The sequence below is a fragment of the Rhineura floridana genome, chromosome 15 (genome assembly GCF_030035675.1).
Source record: "Rhineura floridana isolate rRhiFlo1 chromosome 15, rRhiFlo1.hap2, whole genome shotgun sequence".
Classification (NCBI taxonomy): Eukaryota; Metazoa; Chordata; class Lepidosauria; order Squamata; family Rhineuridae; genus Rhineura; species Rhineura floridana.
The window spans coordinates 24,990,904-25,008,148 of record NC_084494.1 but is presented as its reverse complement, the minus strand read 5'-3'; the positions used below and the strand labels follow the sequence as shown (position 1 = coordinate 25,008,148).

At 42.4% G+C, this 17,245-nt stretch overlaps 1 protein-coding gene across 4 annotated transcripts in view; it reads right to left on the bottom strand.

Annotated features, from left to right (window-relative positions):
* The window catches only part of PROSER3 (proline and serine rich 3), a 29,330-nt gene extending 12,161 nt beyond the window's left edge, over positions 1 to 17,169 (bottom strand). The window contains exons 1-5 of one of the 4 annotated variants that reach the window (XM_061597496.1): positions 17,096 to 17,169; positions 3,442 to 3,575; positions 2,541 to 2,649; positions 1,684 to 1,967; positions 1,251 to 1,396 (exon numbers count right to left, since the gene is read on the bottom strand). In XM_061597496.1, coding sequence (XP_061453480.1) covers positions 1,251 to 1,396; positions 1,684 to 1,967; positions 2,541 to 2,649; positions 3,442 to 3,464 — 562 coding nt within the window. In that variant the 5' untranslated portion in view covers positions 3,465 to 3,575; positions 17,096 to 17,169. Of the gene's footprint in view, positions 1 to 1,250; positions 1,397 to 1,683; positions 1,968 to 2,540; positions 2,650 to 3,441; positions 3,576 to 16,866; positions 17,062 to 17,095 lie in introns of those variants that run through there. The other 3 variants (XM_061597498.1, XM_061597495.1, XM_061597497.1) reach the window with 3 other exon arrangements.
* Between the last annotated feature and the right edge of the window lie 76 nt (positions 17,170 to 17,245).

Below are 17,245 nucleotides of genomic sequence, written 5' to 3'. Positions count from 1 at the left end.
TCAGACAATCAATTTTATCAGCAAAATGTTTTGCAAACGCGTCACAGGAGGCTTTAGAGTGCTCCATGGGGTCCTGAGCAACTGGACCGACCAGGCTACGGACCACCTGGAACAACCTCCTGGGACAACATTCTGCGGATGCAATAGAGGCAGCAAAGAAATCTTTCTTTGCTGTCTTTATTGCCACTTGGTAGGCCGCTATTGCTGCTCTAACCAGTGTCCGATCGTCTTCGGAGCGAGATTTCCGCCACCAGCGTTCTAGTTGTCTCACCTCCTGCCTCAGACCCCGCAGACATGGTGTATACCAAGGTGCGGTTTGAGTTCTATTCAGGGGGAGAGGACGTTTCGGAGCCACCCGGTCTATTGCCCTGGTGATCTCCTTATTCCACTCTGTCACCAGGGTTTCGACTGGGCAACCTTCAGACAGCTCCAAATCTCCCAGCACCGTCAGGAATCCTTCTGGCTCCATCAGGCGTCTGGGGCGGACCATCCTAATAGGTCCCTGTCCCCTGCGGAGGGTGTGTGGCAATGAGAGGTCCATATTCACCAGATACCAAATAATATATATACACCACCTGTGGGGCAGTGAGCAACAGTATCACTCAAATCATTAAAATAAAGTAAAATGAACAATCAGACACAGTAAAAAAAAAATCTTTATAATCCCATTACAACTGCATCAGGCAAAACTCATGGTAAATAAAAAATAATTCAGCATGTGCTGGAACTGCATCACTATCGCCGCAAGCATTATTTCTTGGAGGAGACCACTCCAGAGAGCGGACGCCGCTACAGAAAATGCCTGTCTTCCCAGATGATGTCAGATAGATGCCTGCAGGCTGTGGCAGAACCAGGAAGGCCTCTGTAGATTCTCTTAGGGATCAGGCTGGTCTGTTTGGAAAAGCTATTGTCTCAGATACCCTGGCCCCAAGTTGGTCTCGGGTGTTTGTCTTATGGGAAGAGCTAAAAGAGAAGGGACTTGCATGGACTACCCACCACTGCTAAAAGGTTTCACTGTATGTTACAGCTGGGCATCAACAGACAGGTGCTAGACAAAGGTACAGCTCCAACGCGTGCGCCCTTACCCAAATCTGCAAACCTCCAAATCTAACTTTTTTCCTACCAAGATCAATCATCCCTATCACTAGGGCAGCTCTATTGCCCCAAGAGAAGTCAGATCCTTCCTAAGACCTACTCAACTTGGCCTGCCCAGATGAAGGCATTCACTATATCCTGCTGGCTCCAAGTACCTGAAGCTGGTGATGCTTCCTTCTTGGAGATGTTGCATTCAGGGGGGAATGAGTGGCCAAGCCACCAGAACTCAGCAGAATGTCCATGGGGTGCCCCACGCTCTCTGCGGTTAGTGGGCTGCCCGTAACGGAATCGCTCAATATACCTGTCAAAGGAAAGAAGATGCTGCATCAGGCATGTGGACAAAGATCTTAGCCTGAATGTAGTAATCGCTCCTGGACTAAGCTACAGGTTCAGGACTCTTGTGTAAACCAATATGGGAATATAGAGGCTAAGAATCAAGAAAATAGTTCAAGGGCACCAATTGAGTCCTTGTTTCAGATAGTATTTGAACCTAGGACTCCCACATCCAGGGAGTCCAGGAAACTTCTCTTGCCAGTCTGCGCAGCCACCTGAGACATCCCAAAAGGAAACCTTAGCTAATGGGCTTACCTGGCAATAACTGATTCACTGTCCGTGACAGAATCTGGGGGTTTTGGTGAGGCTGGTGCCGGCTCCGAAGGAAATTCCTTTGCTCCCTCGGGAGTAATGGAGGAAGAACTACGCTCAGTCGAGGGCCACGACTCATTGAATGAGCTTGTGGAGTCTGACTTATGCGGCTTCACCTCTTGGTAGCTGGTGTCAGGCAGGAAAGTTGGGCTTGGAGGGCTCAGTGCTTCTACCTTCTTGGGAGAGGTGGAAAAACTCTTGTGCTGCAAACAAGATGGGCTCAGAACCTAGGAGGGGGAAGTGAGCTTTCAGAGTTAGCAATCCCAAAGAGCTGACAGACCTTCCAGAAGTGTTCAAGCCCCAATGTAACTCAGCTGCATCTTTTTATAGCTCCACTTGACAACTCTTTATTTATTATATTTTTACCTACTCTTCCTCCAGAGAGCTCAGGGCAGTGCACACAGTGGGTTCCTCTCCCTGTATCCTTTACCCTCACAACAATCCAATGGAGGAGGCTAGGCTAAGAGAGAATGTCTGGCCCAAGGGGAGCTACACGGCCGAGGAGGGATTTGAACTTGTCTCCAACATTCTAACCACTACACCACAATGGCTCTTTTTATGCCTAGCCCAATCCCCATGGCAAGCCCCCAAAACACAAAAAAGCCCAGAGAGGAGCAAATTTCATGTTCCACTGGATCCTCAACACTGTGCGGGGAAGAAGCCTTCTATTCTCTTCATCCAGTCCTCTAGGGCTGGATCAAAAAACACCTGTTTAATTCTTCCTGCCAATGGCTCGGCTACATTAGCTTTCCCTAGTGACTCTAACATTATTTGCCTGCCTCATCTTCTCCCCATCTCACCATGTATTGCTGCTCCGCCTTCAGTGGCTGTGCCTGGGAAGGGTGGTAATGGCTCCGGGAACAGGATGCCTCCAGAAAGGGACTGCCCAGGGTGGAGAAAACAGCCGTACTGTGGGCAAACAAGGAATCCCAGTTACCGAAGCCCAGCCCTGCCTAAGCTCGCCACTTCTTACCAGAAATAAAGACATTTCCAAGCAGAGCAGAGCCAATTGTTTTGTGCCTTGGAAGAGGGAGTTATATAAACAAGATCTTAGAGCCACTCTACATGTTTAAAAAAATTAGTGGTTATAGTGAGGTGATTTAATTCTGAATTATGCCACTACAGACTGCAGGTGGGGATTAGAGTTTTGAATGCTCCCCAAAACACAAACATAACTAAAAAACAAAAATTAAAAAACCTTCCATATATATGATAAACTAGCACAGCGAGAAAGGTTTAAAGAAGCCCTCTCTCCCTGATGTTTTAGTCTATTATATGCAAAAGATTTTTTATGTGAGAGAGTATGACCTCCTCCTATCTGTATACAGTCCACAATTATTGACTTTCAGGAGGAATTTAAAAACCTTCCGATTTACCCAGGCATTTGATGGCTGAAAGACACTGTTCCTGACAACCTTCACATCACTAGGTAAGTGCTTTTAATTGTTTTTAGAATGTTTTTAAAGAGATGTCTTATTATGATGTGTTTGCTGCCCTGGGCTCCTTTGAGAGGAAGGTGGGATATAAATTGAATAATATTTATTATCAACAACACCTCCTCCTCATTCTGTACAATGTGCAATTGTACATTACAGACAGCAGCATACCACACCAGGTTACACACACAACTTGTGTCACCCTAGATGTATCCAATACCCATCAGGTCAAGTCCCTTTCCTCTTCCCTGGCAAAAATACACACCAGCTGTCATACTTGGAATCCATCGCTTCACACAGGTGTTCAACTTTGTAGGGACACGGTCTCAATTGCGCTGTGTATGTGGCCTCTACCTGCTTTCCTCATGGAGCGATGGAAGGTTTCCCACAGTGTGTGCTCTAAACAAAAGGATCGCAATGAATACATAAATTTGGGCATAGGCTTTACTTATTTCAAATAATTTGACTTCCAAGTTCTCATCAATCATTTCCTACATAAGTATCCCTTATTTTTCTGTATTTGGATATTTCTGGTAATGCTGGTTTAGGTGGAGGAGGGAAAAGGAGAAAGGCAGGAATGAAGAATTGGGGCAGAAGGATTAAGATGATAGAGGAACATGACTGATGGAAGGAAGACAAGCAATTGTCTGCAAGAAAGTTTTCTCTCAGAACCTTCACTCGAAATGGCCTACCTGACCAATGGAGTAAGTAAAGAGTAAAATAAAAATACCAAATGCTATGCCCATCACCATAATCTGGACCTGTAGATTAAAGAGAGCCTAGAAGAGAATTTATAAAATACAATGAAAGTAAGGCACAAGACAAAGCTTCCCAGTTTAACAATGATTAGATACGAGTGGGACCTGCAACAAAATGTTGCAGCAGGGAGTGCTTCTATTTAGGTTCCAGCCATTCCATTCCCCCCCCCAACAGTAAGTATTCTGTTCCTAATGAGCCCACTCAGTTCTCACTGGACTACCCCCTTACGTTTCTTTTGTTTATCTATGGCCCCTTGTAAACTCATGGTTGAACTGAGAACTCGCAGCTCATACTGTTAATTACCACTATTACAACCAGGGCTGTGGAGTCGGTATGCCAAACCTTCAACTCTGACTACTCTATTTTTCCACTGTCCGACTCTGACTCCACCCAAAATTGCTTCTTGTCAATCAAAATTTATTTGGAAGTCATATTTGGTACATTTCTACCGACTCCGACTCCACCCAAAATTGCTCCCAAATCCGACTCCGACTTCACCCAAAATTGCTCCCGACTCCAACTCCCCTACTCTGACACCACAGCCCTGATTACAACGGCTCTCAAATATAAAGCTGGCATGCGGATCAGCAAAAAAATTCTCATGCCCTGTGCCTGATCATTGAAGAGTTGCCTCAGTCAACATGTAACTGAGGAAATTAAAGGGTAGAGCAGCCTGAGGAGCCATATACAAAGGCCTCACACTAGTCTAATTTGTGCCATCCTCTCTTTCCATCTGCCCAAGTATGCCATCTCAAGTTCCATCATGGAAGAAAGGCAGCATATAAATGAAATAAATAGAAAATCACATCCCTTACATCGTACTAAAATCAAACTCTGTGCACATCACCACACTGCTCCTTGGGGTGTGCAGGCTTCAACCACCCGACAGTTCTCCACAGCCAGGAATCTGGCCACTGCTTATCTGGCAAAGAGAACCATCACAATGTTCTAAGCTGAAGAACCTTAAAAAAAAAAAAGGAGGAGGAGAGACCAGCACTGCAGAAGTGGAATAAAATCACCCTTCATACAGGCTTAGGACCCCACTCTGCAGTATGGGTTAATCAAGCCCAGGGAACTTTTCAGTTTCTACACATCCACTGATACAGAAGCAATTCCAAAAAGTGACAGAATCCAGACCTGGCAAGTCTTGAAGGGCAGCTGAGCTGCTGCACAATCTTCTGGGATTTTCAACTTTGCTGTGGTTCACAGTAATTAATTATTTGTCGTCATTAATTCTTTCCTTCCTGTAGTTTCCTGTTTCACCAGTGTGCAGTTGCCAAGGCAACAGTCCCCCCCCCATGAAAGCACCCCATTCATTGACCCTGCTGTACTATGAAGCAATGAGCAGCATGAATTCCCTTACTCTGGAGAAAATTTTATGACACCAAGTAACATCTGATTAAAAGGTGGAACAATTCATATTCTAATGTCTCTGTGAGGTTCCCATAGTCCAGCTTTTGCCCAGAGCAAAGGAAGCAACTGGTGTGATTGGTATGGGCCAGAAAGGCCTTTAGGGCTACCACTGGAGGTGCAGAATTTTGAAAATTGGTCAGAATCAAATGAGGGGGGAAATTCAACTCTAAGTGCGCACATCAATTGTGAGAACACCTCTCTACTTTTAGAGCATCTTCCAGCATGACGGGCCTTAAGTGTCCACTGGCAAAATGTAGTTACACTGCAAACATGCCTGTAAGGCAAAGCAAATCTTTACTTATTTAGGCCTACACATCAGGCACAGCTGCACTGCATTCTGGGAGGATAGTTCCGATTCTATCATTCCAACACAGAACCGTGAAAATCCCTTCCAAGCAGAGTCAGCAGCCACCGGCAGAACAGAAATGTCTGCTTGCTGCCTAATCTCTATACAACAGTTGTTATAAGACAGTCTCTTTTGCTGACTGTTGTGACAATTTAACAGGCTGCTACGTGTAGCCAACATGTTAGATTGCACCAATGAGAGTCTATGGCCCTAGGGGCAGGTGGAGAGAGTCCATTCCCCTGAGCCGTTCTGCCTGGAGGATAGAACTGTGCTGACTGTACCAATCCTGAGTCCCTATCCTTTGCACTGACCTGTAACTTTAAAACCACATCCTGCCCCACCCAACACAGCACTGGGAAGGAGAACAAAAAGGCTTCCCAGCAGACACACGACTCCTGCCTTCTCTGTGCTTGTTTAGCAGAGAAAGAGAAACCAGCACTACACTACTTCTCCCTTTTAAGCTCTCCCTGGTTCCCAGGCAAAAAACTATTTCCCCCCTATCTAGAATAGGAGAAAATATTCTCCCCTTCTCAGAAAAAAAAAAAAAAACTAGGGAGAAGGACAACCAAATTCCCAATACCTGCATTTCACACCTGGTCTTCCAATTGCAAACAGAGCCAAGTTGCACTCAAAGACAGATATGGAGTATTATTCCCCCCAGACCCAGTTACCCCTGAACAATATACAGAAAGAGGGTAATAAGACTCTGTAGCCTCAGGGTGTTGAAGCCATCCCAGCATGTTCCAATAGGGACTGAAGAGTTAACAGCACAAATCAACATTTTGACGGAAGGAACATCTTGACTCCCCCTCAGTGGAAAGGGAAAAAAACCCTCCCACACTAGATGGTGAACATGTTGTTTGTAAGAATGGAAGAACCGGAGTTGGGAATTGACCAGTTTAAAAAGAGAGAGAGTCTAAAGAGGGAATGAATTTGGTCAATTGACGTGGTCAAATAATGGTTATATATCTAATGCATTAGAAAAACAAAGAACTATGAATTATGCTAATTACAAAACTATTGTGGTCAAGGAAGGTGGATACCACACTCCTCTCACTCTGACATGCTAACATCAGCAAATGACGCTGATCAGGAAGCTGGTTCTACAGCTGTGAGGTATAAAATGTAAATGTACTGCCCTCAAGTCAATTCCGACTTATGGTGACCCTATGAATAGCGTTTTCATGAGGCTGAGAGGCAGTGACTGGCCCAAGGTCACCCAGTAAGCTTCATGGCTATGTGAGGATTTGAACCGTGGTCTCCCAGGTCATAGTCCAAACCTTAACCACTACACCACACTGGCTCTCATTGAAAGACTGCTGGAGTTTGCGGCATTGAGAAGGGATAGCTTTTCTAGGGGGAGCAATCCTTCTCTACAGATTTATTCCCACAGGCAAATACAAGGTGAAAATTAAGTTCATTACTAAGGCTGCAGTCCTACACGCGCTTAGACAGGAATAAACCTCACTAGTACTTCTGAGTAGACAGATATAGGATTGCATCGTTAGAGTATGTGTGAGTAGGTGTAAAGCACAGCTGGGTTGCTGTATCCAATGCAGGCCAGGAATTCTGTGCTTTATCATACTTACCTAACAGAAGAGACATTACAGCTAACAATACTAAATATGGATATATAAAACATAGTAGAAAATGTGAAATAACTATTTAGGTATGTGTAGGCACCTAAACGTTGACAATGGTGGCACGGAACTGAAAATATTTTTTCTGTGCCAAACAAGGGCTGAACTGGAAGTCTCATACAGGCAGAAGACAGATGGATTACCCCTCCTGGACAATTGCATTTATGCATGATATCCAGCTGGCTAGGCCCATTTCTTTATAATGCTTGAGGAAACATTATGAACATATTTAGTGATTGCAGTCTAGGACAAACCCTGCAAATGCAGCTACAAAGATGATTAACAAGCATGATTACTGTCTCCTAAAATGACCTCACATTGCATTAGCAGCAGATGACACACAGAAAGGGCAATCCGATGACCACTTCCATTAGCGCTGTCCAACATGCTTCCTTGAACTTTTGAAATAATAAATGGTGATACTAGAGATCCACTCATTCATTCTTCAAACTGTACTGGTATATTGTTTAGTCCTCTAATTCTTTGGCATGGCACATTTAGAGACAGTCAATGAGAGCAAGACTGCAGCCTAAATGGAAAGAGGTCCAAATGGATTTAGAATGCATTCTCAAGATACCAGAAGAGCCCAAGTTATGGAACTCTCAATGCAGAGTTTTCAGGTGCCAGACATGTTGATTCAGCAAGACCAACAATTAAATGGAAATTTTGTTATGTCTTCCTAGTTTTAACTACAAACTATGGGATAACAGAAGTAACAATAAAAAAACCTACAGATACTTCTAAGATCATTACGCAAAAACATCCACGTGATTTTTTCCCTCCGAGAATTTCTGCCACCATTCCAGGTTAGCACCAAATCATGCTCCCTGCAATGCCTGCATGCAGTATTGGTGGGGTAAATGGGGAGCCAAGTAAGGGCACAAGGACATAACCAGCTCCACGTCTATGCATCATCAGGTCTCACTAGGTCCAGTTAGCAACATTTCAGTTCACACTTTTTTGTAGCACTGACAATTAAAGAACAGAAGCATGCCCATCTCTAAACTGGTAAGCACAGTAAACATGCACATCTCCAAGGGCCTTCAATGTCAAAACGTCAGATCAAATGAATGTTATACACACCTCAAAATAGGCCACTCATCTGCCACAAATCTGCAAATTAGGTCTAAAGTGGAAAAAGCAAAGCCTTAAAACAGAAGCAGAGATTTAAATATCTTAATCCATGCTGCTGTTCAAAGAGTCTTCTCTGGTGCCCAAAAATAATCTTCCTCTCGCATTACCCCCACCAAACACAGATATCCTTCCTTGAATTTTTGACATCATAGCACTTGACAAAACATGGAAGTGCATACTTCATCGTTTAACCAGGCAGCGATAATTTAAGCAGACAGCTACTAGAGACCTGTCTTGTATTCAGAATTCTTGCTGAACATTACCATCTCTGCAATGATGTGGAAGTTGCTCTATTAGCTGAATACTTCCTTCTCCAGCACACCACCCATCCTGCATTTCCATCTTGACAAAGTAGGATCCTACCATCCACATTACCCAGAGACACAGCAGGAGCTATCGAATATTCTCACACAGTTGCCGGTACTGTGAGAAATACATCTGAAGACTCCAAACTTGGGAGCCTTGTCATGTGCTGCAAAAGGGTTAAGACTGCATCAATGTTCCTACACTTGGTTTCAAATTGGCTTCTTTAGGTTGGCAGTTTTAAAGAATGCCACTGTGAGTTGGCACGTAAAGCAGACTGGCTTTGCATTCTAATATGGTGACACAAAAGAAGAGAAAATCTTCAACCCAGATGGATTAAATAAATTGCTTGCGGTTTACTTTGTGGCACCTGCTCAGGCTTGAATCAGTCTTTTCTGAATGTAGATGTTCTTGCCTGTTTCTGGCTTGTCCTGCTTTTTGGCATCAAAAGTCCCAGTTGTCAGCATTTATGGGATGAAAGAGAAGGATCTCAGAATTTTCCATTGTGTTTTCCCCCCCTCCCCTTGTGCAATTACTCCAGATAATATTTACCCCAGATCCTGCTGGTGCAAGTCAAGCTCCATTCAAGCTAATAACAAAGTTCCAAGTTTCATTTGGTCAGGGAGACTATAGCTAACATTGTCCTTTCTTCAAAAGGATCAGATATGATATTTGTAGGATCTGTTGTGAAAGATCTTAGTACTTGTCTGCTCTTTACAAAAAGTCCTAGGAAGTGTCTACTCCACTTCTCCATCAAGGTTTTCAAGTTCTTCTTCACCAGAAAGCTGCATTTCCCCCCAAAATGGCATGAACTACTGTAACCTGCAAAGATGCCTTGTTTGCAATCATTACAGCAAAACTTAATGTTAATTCTGTTTAACTAAAACATAGTGGGTTGTATTCTGCTAAGTCCTCTTCAGGGTAGACCCAGTGAAATGAATGAACCTTAGACATGTCTATTAACTTCAATGAGTCTACACTGAGTAGACTATATTGTTATGCTGACCATTTCCAAAGTTAGGTCAGGTTGGCCATGCATGCTTTGTTTCTGAACCACTCTCGTCATTGTATTATGCGTATTTAAGAATTTTGTTTCTTATGTAAGAAGCTATAGTTATGGCCTTCTGGCTAAAAACTAAAGTGAACCTATTAACTCAGAAAGGTGGGGGAAGTGAGAGTGGGAGAAGAGTGCTTTATATAGTCTTCCAGTTATTAAAGTAATTAGGTTTTAGGACACTCCAAATCAGAAACAGCTTTGACAATGAAACAAAAGAGCTGAATATTATTTCCTTCCATGATCAAGGTTTCTAGAAGCTACAGGTCCCAACATTGTTATTTACTGAACACAAGCAAATTGCCCTGGCCTTGTGTGGAATAAAGCAAGTCCTGCTGAATTTTCTAACTCCCCTGCAAAAGAGAGGGTGAGGAGAAAACCCGGAGTGTACTGCAGGCCTGTCAGGACATTACCCAATGGGGATTCGAGAAGCGGTTAAATGGAGAGAGAATGCCAGGAAGCATACACAGAGCGATACAGAAGTACATGAATGGCAGCGTCTCCTGGGCCTTCCTGGAGAGATTGTATTTATGTTCTGATCTCTCCAAAGCCCCAGGAGAGGCTACCACTCATGCTGACTCCAGAGACCAGCCTATCCTCCTACACAGAAATGGGCAGGAACACTCTCCAACAGCTCTCTCTTGTGCTGACTCCAGGATCCTCCCTGCCTCTGCAGGTGTAGCTACAGCTGCTTCCCTCTGCTTACAAGCCAGGTAGTGTTGCATCTAGTCCTTGCAACTTGCCAGGATGCTTCAAAGAGATGACAAGGCAGGATTATGATTTCCAAAAAAACCCAAAGAGTTCTCCTAGTCCAAAGAGGTCATCCCATTATCAGCAGTCCATTAGCTGATACACAGAGCATGTTCTACAATCTCACAAACTAGAACATTTGTTTACAGCAAGAACCCTGCATTAATCCTAGAAATAGCTATCCAATTATTATTACTGATTTAAACCCCACCTTTTTAAATACATATTAAATATATATTACTCTCTGGCTACTGATGGAAGGATGCTGCAACTGGTGAGTATTCCTTAGGACAGCCTTGCAAGTAAGGCCACTTGATTGCATAAACTGATGTTACAGTGCAATCCATGTCTACTCAGAAGTAAATCTTGTTGAATTTAGTGGGATTACTCCCAGGTAAGTGGAATTAAGATTGCCGCTGTAGTCAGTTGGGACATGATAACAGCCTGAAAAGAAACCTCCGGTTTACAAAAAAAAGGGCTATATTTCTAAGCTAGCATTAACCAGCTATTTGTGGTCAGAAGGGCAGAAATGTTTGATCCAAATCTCAGCTCCATCTGCATGAGCTTTTAAAAGTGCCAGATGCTCAGAACTATGCTTGAATTTCCAAGTGGCAACTAATTTGAATGCATCACTGAATTAATTACTACTGTATTAGGAAAGCACAATAATTGAAGATTGGAATCCCATGCACACTTACTTGAGTGTAAGTCCCATTGAAATTAATGTGACATGACTTCGAATAAACATAAATACAGTCAAGCTATAAGACTGCCAAAGGAACATTCAGTGGTAGTTTCGTTACAAATGTGTCAGGAAAGCACCGTCATTTAACAGACAACTGCCTCCACATCTGGGCCTGGCTAATTGCTCAACTAATATCACAGGAGATAAAACTAATATATATCCACTGTGCTCAAGTACATTTTGATTATACATAACATATGCAACTTCCCAGCTACCCTCTGACAAAAGTTCAATTTTCAACATAGCGTTTTACGACTAGCCCAAAGCTCACCGCAGTTTACAGTCCTATGCTCTGCATACCTCACAGTAATTTGCTAGGACACAGAGAGTGCTTTGATCTAGACCAGGGATGAAAGCTAACTTGTTTGGTGCTTTTAAAACAAAATTAATTTAATTACAGATTTTGCTGCCCCAGTTTCACACTTCTGTAACCTGGAAAAATAGAAATCTCAATCTAAAGAGAAAGATTCCGGGAATGTTAACTAACCTTCATAAGTCATTCAAGTCCAATTTGTGGATATTTTTTAAAGGAACTCGCACTCCAAGGCAAATATAAGGCACAGACATTTCAGCATCAACCACACCGAGATAAAACTGCAAGCAACAGGATTTTGCAGTAGAAGCTTTCTGCTATTCACAAAGTTATAACTACAAGTGTAAATGCTACTGCACATAATGAAAAAGCTGCTGATGAGCTGCACACACAGGAAAAGCTCAGAAGCAAAATTAACACTTCAGAAATCTTTTTAAAAATTCAGAGGTTCTGTAGATTATTGCCCGGAGCAAGATTCTATTATGCATTAGATAAATACATCCAAACATTTGGTTGTTATCAAAGCACTGCAAGAAAACACCACCTGGATGGGGCTGCTTTATACATTATATTTTAGGGATATCCTTTTAAAGAAATCTGTGAATGCAACAAGCATGTGTTTGTAAACACATAACATATAGGTATACACATGTCAGAACTTGTGACACTTTTAAGTATTTTAAGACACGATGACTCAAAAGCATTCATAAAGCCAATAATGCTTTAGGATGTTGAATGTTTGAAATGTATGTTTTGATGTTTTTATTGTGATTTTATTGTACTTTATAGTTATAATAATTTTATGCTGTGCACCGCCCAGAGAGCCTTCGGGCTTTGGGCGGTATAAAAATTGAACAAAATAAATAAATAAATAAATAACTGACTGAAGCATCTTCTTGAGCGTACACACAGTGGAAAACCCAGAACCGTTGCCAGGTAATGTGTGAAATGGCCCATGCATGCTAAGCTTTCAGTTTCACACAAAATAAATCCCAAACAAACAAGTCTAGCAAGGAATAAAGCTCTGCCACACCATGTTTTAACATACCGCACAATCTATTCCACTCTATAGGAGGGAATTCTGGAACAACCTGCAACCTAAGCTAGAATTCAAAGCCAACAGAAATCCTACATCTGCATTTCCGTAAGCAAAACTCCCATAAGCAATAGAAAATCTAACAGCCATAGCTGAAGAGAACAGAACTGGCTTTCTTTACTACAGAAACATGAAGAGATTAAGTTGCCAACTCTTTTTCCTGGCAGGATTCCTGTACCCTTAATATGAACGTAACCAGTAAAAACACAGCAAATGAAGCTTCTCCCATCACTGCATCTCCATGTTAGAAATGTCTGCCTACCATGCAACTATTACAGTCACAGCAGGACTGAAGTATAAAAAAGTCACAGGAGCACTGTCAGGAAAGAAGTTGGTAACTCTTGAAGAAATCAGCTGGGTACAAGCATAGAGTGATCAACTGGGACTCCCTTAAGCAATAATAAGTTCAAAGCAAAAGAAAAATGGGAGCACAACATAAAAGCCAAAAATCCCAGCGAGTAGAAAACTAAAACACTGCAAGCTCAGGCTGCAACAAGTTTGAATACATACCTACATCTATATCTATGCACACACAAATGGAGTAAACTGTTAAAGTTTTATTTAAATTTCTAGTCTGAACAATTTATGGAAATTAGAGCCATTTAAAAACACCTAACAATCCTCACCTTTCATATTTTAATTCCAGTCAGTGAAAACTATTATAATCCTAACCATATATATTCAGAAGTAAAACCTACTGAATTCAGTGGGGCTTATTCTCAGGTAACTGGGACAAGGATTGCAGCCTAAAAATAAGATTTTGAAACATTTTCAGGAAGTGCTTGTGCAAGTCTCATAGTTAGGGTGGGAAGGCACTAACCTGAAACTAGCTGCCAACTGATCAGCCTGTCCTGCTCTTTGGTCTCTTAACAGCAGCTCCATCTGCAAAGATGAGCTGGCAGACTTTCATCACATGGAAATAAGAGCATAATCACCTACTCCTGTCTGCCAATCAAGCTGCTGTTAGACGCACAAAAGTTAGTAAAATATTGGCAACCCTAAACTGAGATAATGTCCGTACCAATTTGGGTCAAAGTATCACACCTGTATCATGTCTCCAAGTATATAAAAGGCACGGGCAGCATCAGTAGGCAACGACCTGGCAACTCATTTCATACAAAAGAGTTCAGCAACAGTACAGCTCACACCTTGTTCGGCATAACTTTCTGCCTCTAAAAACCAAATGTTAGTCAGGAGTGCATGTTCAATTTCTGCCCTTTGCAATACTGTCAAAGGCACAAAACCTCTACCACTAAGAAAGCCTCTCCTTCTCTATAGCCTGGTTCGCATGTCACACTAAACCATGTCTACTCAGAAGTAAGCCTTACTGAATTCAGTGGGCTTACTCCCAGGTAAGTGGAGTTAGGACTGCAGCCTACATTAAAATTTAATGTTTATCTATGGTTTAGCGCTAACAAGCAGCACACAAGTACACACTGCTCAAAAGTCCCTGCTTCATTCCTCCCTTGCTCCTGGTTGTACCTTGGCTTGTTGTGTTATCCAAAACCAGGCTTGTGGTTTATTTCTCTCAAAACAAACCATGAGTCCAGATTCGGATGACCGTGACAAGCCAAGGCTCCCACAGTGCTTTTTTTGAATACCATACAATGAACAGTTATATAGCAGACAGAGCGCATGGGGCAGCAGGGCCTCTCCATGACTGAGAAACTTTTGGCTCCTCTCCTTGAACTCCTTCCAAGTTTTGAATTTGCGTCCCCTGCCCCCGCCTTTCCTTTTGTGTCATGTCTTTTAGACTATAAGCCTGGGGTCAGGTACTGTTTTAGTTACTATATATTTTGGAATGTTGTTTGTCCGTTTTCCATGCATGTAGATACCTCTTAAGACATTGTACCAAAACTTTGCATGAAGGTTTCCAAGATCAAGGACCAGATCTCTGCCTATGTTTTGATACAATTGGACATCATTTTCAATCAAGATGATGGACTGAACCTTTAAAAACTGCACTGATTTTTTTGGTTTCTTAGAGTGCATGAGCAAGATGAGGGGGCTAGTCATTGATATTGGTAAGCCATTCCCAGTCTTTCTTTGGCTGAAGAGCAGGACCAATACTTTAAACAAATAAACACTGTCTCAAATGCTTACATAAAACAGATTTTGTAAACTTTGTTGCAATCCAGTGACTTTTTTTTTTAAAGTTCATTTCATTCATCCTACAGTTTTCACACTATCCTTCTACAGTATATAGAAGTTGGGGGGGGGCAAAGTGGACGGTTTAAAATAGAATATATTACTCAACAAAAACACATTCAGCTGGACACTAACAATGCAGTCCTATACATGTATACTCAGAAGTTATCCCACTAAGTTCAATGGAGCTTACTCCCAGATGAGCAAGTATAGAATTACAACCTAAGGAGCTGGTATTGTTTAATGGTTAACAATGAGAGCTGTGAACCTAGAAGTCACCAGCAAATCTTATTTCAGTCATAAAGTTGCTAAGTTACCTTACAGCAAGCCAATGTCTCTTACCCCCCTCCATCTCATCTTAACACCAATAATTATGATAATAATAAATTGACCTACCTTAAGAGTGTTTGAAACATAAAAATAGAAAATAGACGCTGTTCTTACTGGTGCACAAGCACCAAGTCTTTGCCCACAGGCTGGTAGGATGACCTATTTCAGTTTCAGAACAGGAAGCTTTTCCAAAAATGAATTAACTATAGAGAATTATTGGCTGAAGATTTATCTTACCTTTGCCATCCTAAGAAGAACTTGCCCTACCAAATTTCTGCTTATGAAAACACAGTATCCCAGGAAAGGATGAGGTTTTTATGCTATTCAGTGCTAAAACCACAGTGATGCATCCTGGTTAAAAGTTGGGACAGTCAGCATTTTCCTTCCATTACATATTTACAGTTAAACTGAATTTTAGACTGTTAGCAAGCACTGATCATCTAAAGTAGCATAGTCATTCTTAATTATTTAACATAATAAAATGAGTGTGGGAGATTTAGTGGACGATTGTTTCAGACTTGAGCTGAGAAACCCATACGCAAACCCAGACCTAGCCACAAAGGTCACTGGGTGATCCTGAATCTACCACTCTCAGCCTGTCTCCTTCACAGGGTTGTTGTACAAATAGATTGGGGTAGGGGGGAAAGTGTGATAACGCCTAAATCACTGAATGACTCTGGGAATTTAGACTGCAGTCCTCAGCATGTCTGAAGCTGGTATAGCACAGTGGGGAGGAAAGCCTAGCTGGGAGTCCAGTCTGTGAGTTCAAATCCCCGCTTGTGTCTCCTGGGGGTCAAGGGCCAGCTAAGGATCACCCCCACAGTGAGTGGCTCAGGGGTTACGTGCCCTGCCACCTGTGCAACTGTGGGCAAGCTACAGAGTCCCAAGGAGCCCAGTTGCCCCCCAGCTGGAGTTGCGGACAAGGAAGGGGCTGGCTTGTGCAGCTGTGGCAAGCTGAGCAGGCCCTAGCCAGCTGGGGAGGACTAGCCTCAGAGGGAGGCAATGATACACCCTCTCTGAATACTGCTTACCATGAAAACTATTCATAGGGTCGCCATAAGGCGGGATCAACTTGAAGTCAGTCCATTTCATTTTTCAATCATGTCTATTCAGAACAATCCCAGTAATAACAAGGAAAGAGGACCTTTTCAAGTTGTAGCACCTTGTACAGGTAATTCCCTCCCCAGGGAGGGTCACCTGCTACTCTCTCATATACTTTCATCAGTGTTGGATGCAAACTTTTTATTTGCCTTTTTACTGCTGTACACATTTTGACATTGGGTTTTTAATTGGCTGCTATGTTCTAAGCATACCACTGTTGATTGTAGTGCAGTTATGCATTACTCTATGGTGCATTTTTAATGTTTGTAAGTCACTCAGAGCCATGGCTAAAAAGCAGCTATTAAATAATTGTACAGTAAGTGATAAATAGATACAGAGTAAGCGCCCAATGAAACTTACTCTCACAGAACAGTACTTAGAATTACAGCCTTAGGCTGTAATCCTAAAACACACTTATTTAGTTATAAAAGTACTTGTATACCACAATATCATTAAAATGGTAATAGCATAAAAAACTAGGGATTAAGCCCCATTAGGCATAATGAGAATTACTACTCAGCAAACACACACAGGATTACGCTATTGAGACACGTTTACCTGCTAGCAAGCCCCAGAATACTTTATATAATCTCTTGGCATTTGTGTCATTACCAATATTATACTCCAGTTATATTCGGGCTCTCTTCTCCCGTCCAGCACATCTATCTGTCCATAAAGAAAGAACCACACACACCATCCCAAAGACCCTGCTCTGACACTCACGACCTTTTTTGCGGGTCCTACCAGCACCCTAAAATCCTTCCCGCTCAACCCGAGATAAACTTACCGCCGTTGCAGTCTCTTAGCAACCACAAAAGGAAGTCGTTGCCCGCAGAGGATATCGGGTAAACAGCTTTGTCTCTTTTTATATATATATATATCCCCCCCATCGCGATATTGGCCTTAGTACTACAATTCCCATAAAGGATTGCGTGCT